Source organism: Entelurus aequoreus, linkage group LG18 (genome assembly GCF_033978785.1).
Source record: "Entelurus aequoreus isolate RoL-2023_Sb linkage group LG18, RoL_Eaeq_v1.1, whole genome shotgun sequence".
In the NCBI taxonomy this organism is placed as follows: Eukaryota; Metazoa; Chordata; class Actinopteri; order Syngnathiformes; family Syngnathidae; genus Entelurus; species Entelurus aequoreus.
Window position 1 is genome coordinate 13,938,447 of NC_084748.1, and position 12,876 is coordinate 13,951,322.

The 12,876-nt window shown below is 39.6% G+C and overlaps 1 protein-coding gene across 1 annotated transcript in view; it reads right to left on the bottom strand.

Moving 5' to 3' along the window:
• Window positions 1–12,876, bottom strand: part of LOC133633834 (collagen alpha-1(XI) chain-like) — a 153,307-nt gene that overhangs the window by 32,422 nt on the left and 108,009 nt on the right. The window contains exons 23-37 of the mRNA XM_062026568.1: window positions 8,754–8,807; window positions 8,629–8,673; window positions 8,486–8,539; window positions 8,374–8,418; window positions 8,262–8,315; window positions 8,061–8,105; window positions 7,788–7,841; window positions 3,667–3,711; window positions 3,413–3,574; window positions 3,273–3,326; window positions 3,145–3,198; window positions 3,024–3,068; window positions 2,903–2,956; window positions 1,314–1,358; window positions 1,190–1,243 (exon numbers count right to left, since the gene is read on the bottom strand). Of these exons, the coding sequence (XP_061882552.1) occupies window positions 1,190–1,243; window positions 1,314–1,358; window positions 2,903–2,956; window positions 3,024–3,068; window positions 3,145–3,198; window positions 3,273–3,326; window positions 3,413–3,574; window positions 3,667–3,711; window positions 7,788–7,841; window positions 8,061–8,105; window positions 8,262–8,315; window positions 8,374–8,418; window positions 8,486–8,539; window positions 8,629–8,673; window positions 8,754–8,807 (864 nt within the window). The remainder of the gene's footprint in view (window positions 1–1,189; window positions 1,244–1,313; window positions 1,359–2,902; window positions 2,957–3,023; window positions 3,069–3,144; window positions 3,199–3,272; window positions 3,327–3,412; window positions 3,575–3,666; window positions 3,712–7,787; window positions 7,842–8,060; window positions 8,106–8,261; window positions 8,316–8,373; window positions 8,419–8,485; window positions 8,540–8,628; window positions 8,674–8,753; window positions 8,808–12,876) is intronic.

The following is a 12,876-nucleotide window of genomic DNA, read 5'->3' on the forward strand; positions in this document are numbered from 1 at the left end:
GCTTGACTAAATAACAATAGATTTTACGGTAAAAAAAACAAAAAAACAGGCAGCTCAATCGCTAGAATTTTACCGTAAAAAAAATGTGGTGCCGTTTTTCCATTTACAGTAATACACCGTAAAAATACCAACTGCAAATTTTAAAAGTAAAAAAAACGGAAACTCCATCACCAGAATTTTACCATGAAAAAAATGTGGCACCGTAAAATATACAGATTTATTTTTAGTGTACGCAATAAATATATATAGTAAAAAAATGCATAGGCAATTGTGCAATAATATTGTGAGGCACATTATATGTATATATATATATAAATATAAATATATATAAGATATATATTTATATTATATATCATAATATATATTATATAATAAATATAACAAAATATTATATAAAATATATAATAATAATTATATAAAATATAAATATATATATACACTACCGTTCAAAAGTTTGGGGTCACATTGAAATGTCCTTATTTTTGAAGGAAAAGCACTGTACTTTTCAATGAAGATAACTTTAATCTAGTCTTAACTTTAAAGAAATACACTCTATACATTGCTAATGTGGTAAATGACTATTCTAGCTGCAAATGTCTGGTTTTTGGTGCAATATCTACATAGGTGTATAGAGGCCCATTTCCAGCAACTATCACTCCAGTGTTCTAATGGTACAATGTGTTTGCTCATTGGCTCAGAAGGCTAATTGATGATTAGAAAACCCTTGTGCAATCATGTTCACACATCTGAAAACAGTTTAGCTCGTTACAGAAGCTACAAAACTGACCTTCCTTTGAGCAGATTGAGTTTCTGGAGCATCACATTTGTGGGGTCAATTAAACGCTCAAAATGGCCAGAAAAAGAGAACTTTCATCTGAAACTCGACAGTCTATTCTTGTTCTTAGAAATGAAGGCTATTCCACAAAATTGTTTGGGTGACCCCAAACTTTTGAACGGTAGTGTATACATATATACAAAAATCCCCTGAAGAGCAGGGAAACCTGCAAAACAGGCTTGTAGAGATGAAATAGCCTCTGTGTTTTATCCTGACCTCACATATATATACATATTATATATATCTATATTTATAAATTATCTACTGTTGCAAACGACCCTCTGAGGGCAGTGAAATTTGCGATGTGGCCCACAATGAAAACGAGTTTGACACCCCTGCTGTAAAGGAACTCACAGTCGCTCCTTTCGGTCCAGGCTCTCCACTCCTTCCAGTTGGTCCTTGTGGTCCCTTAAAATGTATCAGTTTATCAATATACCAACCAATCAACTGTTTCATCCATCAGTCCACCCTCTCTTACCCTCTCTCCCAAAGATCCTGGAGGGCCATCGTGTCCAGACGCACCCTGAGAAAATGTGCAAAAAACGGACCGTTATAATAAAGTATTTAAAGGGGAGCTGCACTTTTTTTTTTAAATGTTGCCTATAATTCACAACCCTAATGTAAGACATGAACACATATGTTTTTCTTTTTTTATGCATCGTTTACATATTGTACATTCCCTTTTGCATTATATTAATTAATATTATTATATGTTGTCTACCTTGTACTTTTTCTGTGTCATTGCTTGAAATAAATGAATAAATGAATGAAATGCATTCTAAGACCCAAAATATTCTTGTTTAGCACCTAGCAATACTGCCACATGATGCTTAGTGTTTCGCTGAAGCTGCATCTGTTTAGCACACAGCTTTTCAAACATGTAGCTCATCCTCCTTATATTCAGGATCGAAAACATCATCTGGATCATCATTTGTCCCAAAGTAGTCCTGATAGGCTGCCATATGCTTAAAATGAGCAAAAATGTAAATATTACAAGTTACTACGAGTGTTCCTGTTACTACAATACATATGTAATTACAGCGTGTATATGACATTGATGGAGGTTTTCGGATGTTTTTAGAGCACATTACACGCGGAATTAGCTCCATTGTTAGCTGACTTTTACTAGTGTTTATTTATGACTTAGAATGCTTAAAAAAGAAAAACATGTTTTTGTCTTACATAAGGATTGTGAGTAGGGATGTCCGATAATATCAAACTACCGATATTATCGCCCGATAAATGCTTTAAAATGTAATATCGGAAATTATCGGTATTGGTTTCAAAAAGTAAAATTTATAACTTTTTAAAACGCCGCTGTACGGAGTGGTACACGGACGTAGGGAGAAGTACAGAGCGCCAATAAACCTTAAATGCGCTGCCTTTGCGTGCCGGCCCAATCACATAATATCTACGCCTGTTCACACTCACAAGTGAATGCAACGCATACTTGGTCAACAGCCATACAGGTCACACTGAGGGTGGACGTATAAACAACTTTAACACTGTTACAAATATGCGCCACACTCTGAACCCACACCAAACAAGAATGACAAACACATTTCGGGAGAACATCCGCACCGTAACACAACATAAACACAACAGAACAAATACCCAGAACCCTTTGCAGCACTAACTCTTCCGCTACCCCCTACCCCCACCCCCACCCAACCCCGCCCACCTCAACCTCCTCATGCTCTCTCAGGGAGAGCATGTCCCAAATTCCAAGCTGCTGTTTTGAGGCATGTTAAAAAAAATAATGCACTTTGTGACTTCAATAATAAATATGGCAGTGCCATGTTGGCATTTTTTTCCATAACTTGAGTTGATTTATTTTGGGAAACCTTGTTACATTGTTTAATGCATCACAACAAAATTAGGCATAATAATGTGTGAATTCCCCGACTGTATATATCGGTATTGGTAATTAAGAGTTGGAAAATATCGGAATATCAGATATCGGCAAAAAAGCCATTATCGAACATCTTTAGTTGTGAGTGATAGGCAAAAAAAATAAAAAAGTGCAGTTCCCTTTTAAATATGGACATAAGAGGTGGGTCAACGGACCTTTTCTCCAGATTTTCCTGTAGGGCCCCTGGCTCCTCTGGCCCCACGTGCTCCCTGAAAGGACAAGTACAATATTTAATTTGTGTTTGCTGTGTGATCCCATTTTATATTAGGTGCTCACGTTTGGACCCCTCTGGCCGGCGCTCCCTGCTGGTCCTAAGGGACCCTGGGTAACGACACACGAGATCAGACGGTAGGAAAAGCCTTCTAGACTCAAGTCCTTTCTTGTGTTTGGGACTCACTTTTTTGCCTTTTTCTCCAGGCGGTCCCAGTGAACCAGGGAAGCCATCACCGCCCTGAGAATAGACCTCTAGGTTAGGTCTCGTGAACAAATGAATCAACATATCTCCGTGACATCAAATGTATTTACCTTTGGTCCCAGTCGTCCAGGATATCCTGGCAGTCCAGGCACTCCCAGTTTCCCCTACAAAAAAAAAAAAAAAAAAAATAGCAACACTTTTCCAACGCTTTTTCTTTTTCTTGTTACTTTGTGAGCCCTGGACTCTGCACCTTCTCTCCAGAAATACCCAGAGGTCCTGCTTCTCCTTGACCTCCCATCTGTCCTTTGGGTCCCTCGGGTCCGTCCTCTCCACGTCCTCCCGAAGCGCCGTTGTCTCCGGCGTCTCCTTTGCCTCCCATCTCCCCCTTGGCACCGGGGAAACCGTCCTCTCCCTTTTGGCGACAGAATGTTACCAGAGATGACATCCAGCCCAGATGGCAGTTGATCGGATGTGTCACGGACACGCACGCTCGGGATAGCTCACCTTCTCACCTTTGCTGCCCTTTAGTCCGCGGACTCCATCTGCTCCCTGTCCAAAGTAAGGGACACAGAAGACGCGAGGTCAGGTCACCACGAAGTTACCGACTCTAAATGAGGCTGCAAATTTAACCATCCCCAACTCAGCCTGATCCAACTGTGTTTTAAACACCAAGAGCATGCCTGAAGACCAGTGTTGGGACTAACAGTAACACGTTACTGTAACGCCATTAGTTTCGGCGGTAACTAGTAGTCTAACGCGTTATTTTTTATATTCAGTAACTCATGATGCGTTACTGCACGTTATTTTTTATGTAGTATCGGCTAGAAACAGAAGATCTGAGAGTGTTTTATTGGAGAGTTGCAGTGTCGTCCATCTGAATGTTCCTGTGTCACATTGAAGAGGCGCGCCACGCGCTGTGTGTGGGTACTTTTCTTTTGTCGAGCACAAGGAAAAGAACATTTTAGTTAAATGTAAGTTGTGTCTTGGATCAAAGATCCTATCTACTGCCCAAAAGAGCAATTAAAATCTGCTGAAACAGCTACAAAAGCAACATGCTTCGACAAAGCTAGTAAAGAGAGACACACAGCGGCTGGATTTTAACGGAGGGACTGCTAGCCACGACAACATTGATAGAGCCATTGCAGCGTATGTGCTAGAAGACATGCAGGCTATTTCTACAGTGGGGTCTGTACAGAGGATGTCGTTGTGGCTTGTGCAGCCCTTTGAGACACTTGTGAATTAGGGCTATATAAATAAACATTGATTGATTGATTGATTGATGGGTCACCCGCTTTCAGGTAGCTGGACACAGTGGACAGTGAGTACATAACCATGGAAAGCAAGCTAAAGAAGACACTCCAAACTCTGCCTCTGCTCATCACTCAGCACTGAAGGTACACACACTCTATCAATTCTCTTATATACTCTTTCATTCTAGACTTCTAGAGTGTTTGATTATCACATCACTCTAAATGTATAGACTATAAAGTTCACAAACATAAAGAGGGATCCTAGTGGATCTTTCCTTTTCTCTAAACTAAAACTGGGGAAATGCGTAGATTGTTCTGGGCTTCAGTACAGTGTTGATCTCATGAAGACATGATTTTATTTCACAATTCCTTGAGAGAAAAAAAGGCCTGCTTAGGCGTGTGTATAGCAGTATGTGTGCTGTATATAGTGACATGACATATAATCATGTCATGTGAGCCTTCCCTGGGTGAAGCCAGGTTTACAGCTATGTTGTGACATGTTATGACATGTTGTTCTTATGCGGTTTGTTACTTATGTATGTTATGTTGCAGCTATTTAAAAGAGTTTTGTCAATTTGTTCTGGCCCAAAATAAATTGGCCCTTTGAAACATATCTTTGTCTTTGTGTGTTGTATGTAGACCACATTGCTTAGCAGAGTTCAGTGATGCAAATGCATGTCAAGTTGATCAACAGATTGTATTATTCTCCAGTGCAATAACAGCACTGAAATGAAGGCTAAAAGGGCATTAATGCGAGCCTTAATTATTAAAAAAAAAAGAAGTAACTAAATAGTTACTTTTCACAGTAACGCATTACTTTTTGGTGTAAGTAACTGAGTTAGTAACTCAGTTACTTTTTAAATAAAGTAACTAGTAACTGTAACTAGTTACTGGTTTTCAGTAACTAACCCAGGGGTCTCAAACATGCGGCCCGCGAGACGCTATTGTGCGGCCCCCACCTTAATATGAACGTTTAATGTTAGTGCGGCCCACGAGTTTTGTATCAATGGCGCTTGACAGCGCTGTGTGCGGAGCTGAAGCATTCTTGCCAACCCTCCCGATTTTCACCATCAACAATATTGAGGACAACGATATTAAGGGCACAAGGTTTAGCGTCCACTTTTTCTCCATACAAACAATGAGCCTGCACAGTCACATGTTATATGCGGCTTCAACAGACACACGTAAGTGACTGCAATGCATACTTAGTCAACAGCCATACAGGTCACACTGAGGGTGACCGTATAAACAACGTTAACACTGTTACAAATATGCGCCACAATGTGAACCCACACCAAACAAGAATGACAAACACATTTTGGGAGAACATCCTCACCGTAACACAACATAAACACAACAGAACAAATACCCAGAATCCCTTGTAGCCCTAACTCTTCCGGGCTACAAGGAATCTACCAATCATGGTGTGGTATATGGCTCTCGAGGGCCGAACATTGACGTCACTTGCGTGATGGAAGCAGAGAAACGTTTTGCTGCTTTTCCAAGAGACCCGCACGCGCTCTACCTCCCTCCCTCTCTTCCTCCCTCACTCGCTCGCTCGCTCTCTCTGTCTCTCTCTCTCTCTCTCTCTCGCTCTCTGTCACTGTGTGTGTCTTTGTCCAGCGGTCCGGAGCACTCCGCCGAAGGAGCGAGCGACAATACAAAAGTGTGGTGCACTGGACCCCAGCGCTGATACTCCGACAGAGAGTTGCTGGGCGAATCAGACGTGTAACATGTTAGTCGTGATCCGGGCTAATTGTGCTACTGTAAACTCCACAGCGAGCCCCCCCCCCCCCGCCCCTCCCGTTGGCTCCAGACAGACACCATTGTTGTCATTTGGGTCCAAAATACCCCTGCGTTAGTGGAAAAGCGGCAAATGAGTGAAAGCGAGAGAAACGTTGCCATGGAGACGAGGGTTGTCTTACGTGCCTGGCTGCAGTCACACGGCGACACCTGTCCGTCAGTAATTAAGTCCCCGATAACCTGGACCAATTCAAACCGTTATTTGTTTTTTTTATTGTATAATTTGCATTGCCTCACACGATGAACACTACATATATTTTTATATGACGCCATATAACACTCCGGGAGCCGTCACTTTTTCCCGGTACTTTCCGCCAACCGCCATGTTGCTGTCGGGAGGAAAAGCGGAACGACACACATTGCGGAAATAACATTATTCTCCGTGCGTCGGCTAAATACAAATATATTCCACAACCCCAAACATGTCTTTTTCAAAGCGTGCAGTGAAGAGAAAGGTTAGTGATGAGCAAAGACAATTCCAGGAAAAGTGGGAGATGCAATATTTCTTTGTTGAGCACAGGGGCACCCCGACGTGTCTTATTTGCACAGAGAAAGTTGCCGTGCACAAGGAATACAATTTGAAATGTCATTATACCACTAGACATGCTGAGGATTATGCAAAATACCAGGGAGATGAAAGAGTGAACCGGGTTGCACATTATGTGTATGTGTATACATTGTTGCTGACTGGAGAAATCAAATTATTATTGTTAGAATAGAATAGAATAGAATAGAAAGTACTTTATTGATCCCTGGGGGAAATTCAGCACCACAGTTCGCTCACAATAGACAAGAATAATAATAAATAATATAATATATTATATATATAATATATAAATAATATAAATATATTCTACATATACGACATATACTCTACATTTAAGTGCAGTCAAGGAACATATGCATTATACAGTCTGATGGCTGCCGGTATGAAGGACTTCCTGTGTCGTTCTGTGTTGCATTTTGGGAGTCTGAGCCTTCCACTGAACGTGCTCATTCTCCCCGCAAGGTCCGAGTGTAGTGGGTGGGAGATGTTGTCCATAATGGCTAGGAGTTTTGCTAGACTTCTCCTCTCTTGTTATTACTTATGACTGATTTATTTACTTAATTCTCATTTTGTTCATTTATATTTTGATTTTATTTTGCGTTGAAAATAAAAATAAAAACATTTAAAAATATTTTTTTTAAGAAATCATTTCTTGTGGCCCAGCCTCACCCAGACTCTGCATCCAGTGGCCCCCAGGCAAATTGAGTTTGAGACCCCTGATATAGAGTATTTAATAATTGTATTTTTTTCTGCACTGATTTTACAATTAAGGTACTTTAAAAAAAAAAGATAGAATAATTAATATTACGTTCTTTTCTGTCTACATAATTAGGGTAAAAAAAAGATAGAATATTTTTCCGTCAGCATATTTTACAATTAAATTACTTTTTTTTAAAAGATAGACTGCTGGAGTAAAAACGTAGACAAGGGCTTCATATTTTGGGCTGAATTGGACATCAGGTGCAAAAAAACAACAACCCCTGAGCAAGGTGGAGTTACAAAAGACACAAACAAGCATTTCCAACCTTAACTCCTCTTTGTCCTGGGTATCCGACTGGCCCCTGCACGCCCATGGGACCCTGTAAGCAAACATGCACTTTTAGTAAACACAATAAAAACTACATCAGGAGGTTGCTAACAGCCACAGCTGTTAATGCATATGTTTTTTGAGCTAATTAGAAATCGTTTTTTTCCGCTCACGCCTCCAGCGGCAACAAAGACCAACTTTCAACGTAGATGAGATCAAATCTAGACGCCTCACTCCTCCATCAAGTACGTGTTCAACGACCATTTCTTACCGGCAGACCTTTTTCCCCTGGAGTACCTTCCCTTCCTGGGTGGCCCTGTTGACAAAAGGATGTGCGCATTTTGTCAGTGAGGCACTGTTGTCGTCGTATAGGGAAAAGGTGCAAGGGGTCTTGTTGCTATGCAACAATAAAGCCTCATTTCCACCAAAATAACCAACCCAAGAATAGACTAGAATAGGTGTGTGCGCTTACTGGAGGTCCGTCAATCCCAGGTAAGCCCTGCATCCCTTTCTTCCCTTGAGGGCCCTATTAGAGAAAAATGAGTCAAACTCCTGCGACCAATCCCAGAGGTGTTCTCTCGTACCTTGTCTCCAGGCAACCCCACTAACCCCTGAGGACCAGGGAAGCCCTGAGGGACATATGGAAATGTGTCACAGGTGATAGTGTTCTTTTTGTGAGTGTGTATGTGTGTGTACCAGAATTCCAGGGTTGCCTTGCTGTCCAGGTGCTCCGATGTCTCCAGGGGCCCCCTGACAAACACACAAAAACATGACATTACATCACCATGGGAGCTCGACCAAGGTAAGGCTCGTCTTTCAGCTGCCTTCAAAACACTCACAATGTTTCCCTTGGAACCTTGAACCCCATCGATTCCCCGAATGCCCTGCGTAGAAAAACGAGGAGACAGGTATTTAAAAGTGTGTGTGTGTGTGTGTGTGTGTGTGTGTGTAGTCGAAAACTCACCGCCTGTCCTGGGGGCCCGGGACGACCTCTGGGGCCATTCAGACCTCTTGAACCCTGCAACACACATCATGTTTGGTCCTTGCAGGTAAATAGAAGCCCCGCACAACAAACAACTGGCAAATCATATTTTATTGTATGCAAATCACAAAGACGACATGATTAAAATAGAGGTGTCCGATAATGTCTTTTTTGCCGATATCCGATATTCTGATATTGTCCAACTCTTAATTACCGATTCCGATATCAACCAATTCCAAAATAAATCAACTCAAGTTATGGAAAAAAATGCCAACATGGCACTGCCATATTTAGTATTGAAGTCACAAAGTGCATTATTTTTTTTAACATGCCTCAAAACAGCAGCTTGGAATTTGGGACATGCTCTCCCTGAGAGAGCATGAGGAGGTTGAGGTGGGGGGGGGGTTTAATAAAAATGTTTACATTCAATATACTTTTCTCTTGGTCCTTATTTTCCATAAGTCATAAAAAAATATAATTATCAATATTGACCGATATAAATGATATCGTGATACCGTTTTCAGCCATATTGGCCCAGCCCTAATTAATATTTCCCATTACTTTCTGCCTTTTTTGCTCTTTTTCCCCCAACAAAAAAGGAGCTACACTTTAGAGACCCCTGTTGCAAAGAAACATGCAAACACTACAGTATTAGTAACGAGTACTGTAGTAAATGTACACACAGATGGCGAAGCAAAGTACTGTGTTCCTCTGTTTTGATAAAAGTACTCACTTGTCTGTGCTTAAAGGTGCTGCTTTTGTATATTTTTTAAACTGAAAAAAAACCAAAAAAACTAGAGATGTCCGATAATATCGGGCTGCCGATATTATCAGCCGATAAATGCTTTGAAAAGTAATATCGGAAAAAAGTTAAATTTATGACTTTTTAAAACGCCGCTGTACGGAGTGGTACACGGACATAGGTAGAAGTAAAGAGCGCCAATAATCCTTAAAGGCACTGCCTTTGCGTGCCGGCCCAATCACATAATATCTACAGCCTTTCACACACACAAGTGAATAGGGATATTTACGCATACTTGGTCAACAGCCATACAGGTCACACTGAGGGTGACCGTATAAACAACTTTAACACTGTTACAAATATGCGCCACACTGTGAACCCACACCAAACAAGAATGACAAACACATTTTGGGAGAACATCCGCACCGTAACACAAATATATTATTATTATTATTGTTCTATTCAATTTTATTGATGTATTTTATTCTGTTATTACTATTATTTTACTTGTTTCATTTTAAATGCTTGTAATTTGATTACTTTTTATTGTTTCTTTTTTATGTGCAGCACTCTGGAGACAGTTTTCTTGTTAATAGTGCTATATAAATAAAGGGGATTGGACTGGATTGGAAACACATTTATTACGCGTGTCTAAGAGGAGCATCCACATCTGCATTTCAAAATATGGGGAATCTTGTGGGAAAATTGGTAAAAATATGGTACTTCTCTACATCACAATAACACGCCATCTACTCAATTTTATACAATTTTATAGCAGTTTATGGATTTAAAACATTGTAAGGTTTACCCCCTGGAATATTGCAAACATTAAAATAAAAACAATTCTGGGCTCTTTTACGTAGATTATAGTTGAGACATTTTTCAAGATAACATACTTTTTTCCTGGATGTTACAGAAAGTATGATAATGTGTGAGTTGCTGCCTGCTCTTCATTACTTACATAATAAGTTTCATATTTGTTAAGATATTTACACAAAGTTCACACTAAAGGCCAAATACAAAAAAATCCATTACTTGATTGAATCTCGACACATGAAACTCGCTGCGCTCCTGTGGTGAGCCCACGCTCTTAGGCTTAGAGCGTTGCCGAGGTTTGTTGAACGGACGCCGTTGCTGCAAATCGCAGAAGCAAACAAAACGGAGCCGGTAGAACGCCGGGGAGGAAGGACAAATAGTGGATTTCCCGTCAAAAAAGGGAATGCAGCACCCTTTTGATCCTGACACCCTTATTTTGATTAGATAGTCTATCTGTGTTGGCCCTGTGATGAGGTGGCGACTTGTCCAGGGTGTACCCTGCCTTCCGCCCGAATGCAGCTGAGATAGGCTCCAGCACCCCCCGTAATCCCGAAAAGGACAAGCGGTAGAAAATGGATGGATGGAAAAGGAAGTTTTGACAGGAAAGCAAAAGAGACGCACTGAAAGGGGGCAAGCAGGGCAAAAGGGCTGGTGACTGAGCAGTGTTTATTACTATGTACTTCACTAATTATTTTTATATCCTAAATAAATACTGGTATGTATATATTGTATCTGATGATGTATTTCTGCTCTAGTTGTAAAAAAAAGCAAAAGAAGGCTGATACTGATTAAAAAAAGGTTAATACCTAATCGGCGCCAATAATCGGTCAATCTCTAAACCAGAATTTCTTAGAGGGCCCCCGAGAGGGCCGCCAAAAAATATCTGTTTCTCAGCTGTGGTCCATATGGGCCGCAGCGGTACTCAGTTGTAATACACTTTTCCACCACTTGCGGCAGTAAAGACAATATCAAGAAGTTTCGTAGAAGTTTCTTAAGCGCACAAATTATGACTAAAGTGGTAAAACTGAATTTTCATTTGTACTTTATTTTTCATTGGCAGTTTAATTGGGAAATATTTTCATTATTCATTTAGTTTATTTATTTTAAAACAACAACAGTGTATGTATATGTTTTTTTCCGGCATCTGTTTATGAGTATGTTCAAAATAATTTTGTTCAGACAGAAAAAAATCATTTTGAACATAATTATTTGAGAAGACAAGATGAACACAATCGATTTAATTATTTTTAGTCCCTTCTTATGCAGGATACTTGGTTAGTATTTATTTTTTTAATCAGCCTGACCTAAGCCTATGGTTTATGTGTTAAATCAGGGGTGTCCAAACTCTTTGACTCGGGGGCTAATTACATTTGGTAGAGGAACGAAAGCCATGTAAAGTAACTATCTATATATATATATATATATATATATATATATATATATATATATATATATATATATATATATATATATATATATATATATATATATATATATATATATATATATATATATATATATATGTATATATGTTTATGTATATGTATATATATATATATATATATATATATATTTATATTTATTTTTATATATATATATATTCATATATACACGCACACACATGTAAATATATATATATATATATATATATATATATATATATATATATATATATATATATATATATATATATATATACATATATATATATATATAAATGGATATTAAGAGTATGTGAAAGTTGGACTTTTACCTTGTTTACTTCTGTAACAACCTTCTTAAAGCTTTGTAATCAATCAGAAGTATCAAGCAGTTAAAACGCGCGAAACGTGGATAAGTGCTGAGACTGTTTAACATTTTTTCCATTATTTTTTTTTGTTGCACCATGACTCGGTAAGGTTGTTTGCATTGGGTCATATAAGTTAATGCTGCGCATACATTTATTCACAGCATAATTATAGGCCATTGACCTGAATTACTCACATAGTCCACTAGATGGTGACACAGTAGCTGCTACAAGATTGTCAGACCTATTAAACAACCCTGTATGTAAGACTCCTTAATTTTTTACCTCTGGCGGGCCAAAGTGAGGGCACTGACAGGCCGCATTTGGCCCACAGGCCGTAGTTTGGACACCACTGTGTTAAATAGACAATAATCTTTGTGATTAACATATGATATTTATATCATTTGACAAGATTGTTAACTGTAAGTAGGTTAAATATAACTATTGAATATTGTGGAGGGAGATGTGGCCAGCGCGCTTGCTGGAGCAAAGGTCACCGCCGCTGTCTATGGTGTTGAGGACGAGCACCATCGGATAGGGGCGGGGCATGTGCTGACGGCGAGACACAGCTGGCAGGTGATTAGATTTCACAGGTGGTATGTGTTAATCTAATCATCTGTTGTCTTTAACAGTGAGCGGCCGGGTGCAGGAGGGGGAGGAGTATTGGGAGGGACTGAAAAGTCGAGAACGAACGTTTGTCTGAAGAGCTGTGGAAAAACCCTATTAAACCTTTGTCAACTCTGCATCACCTGGCGTATGTA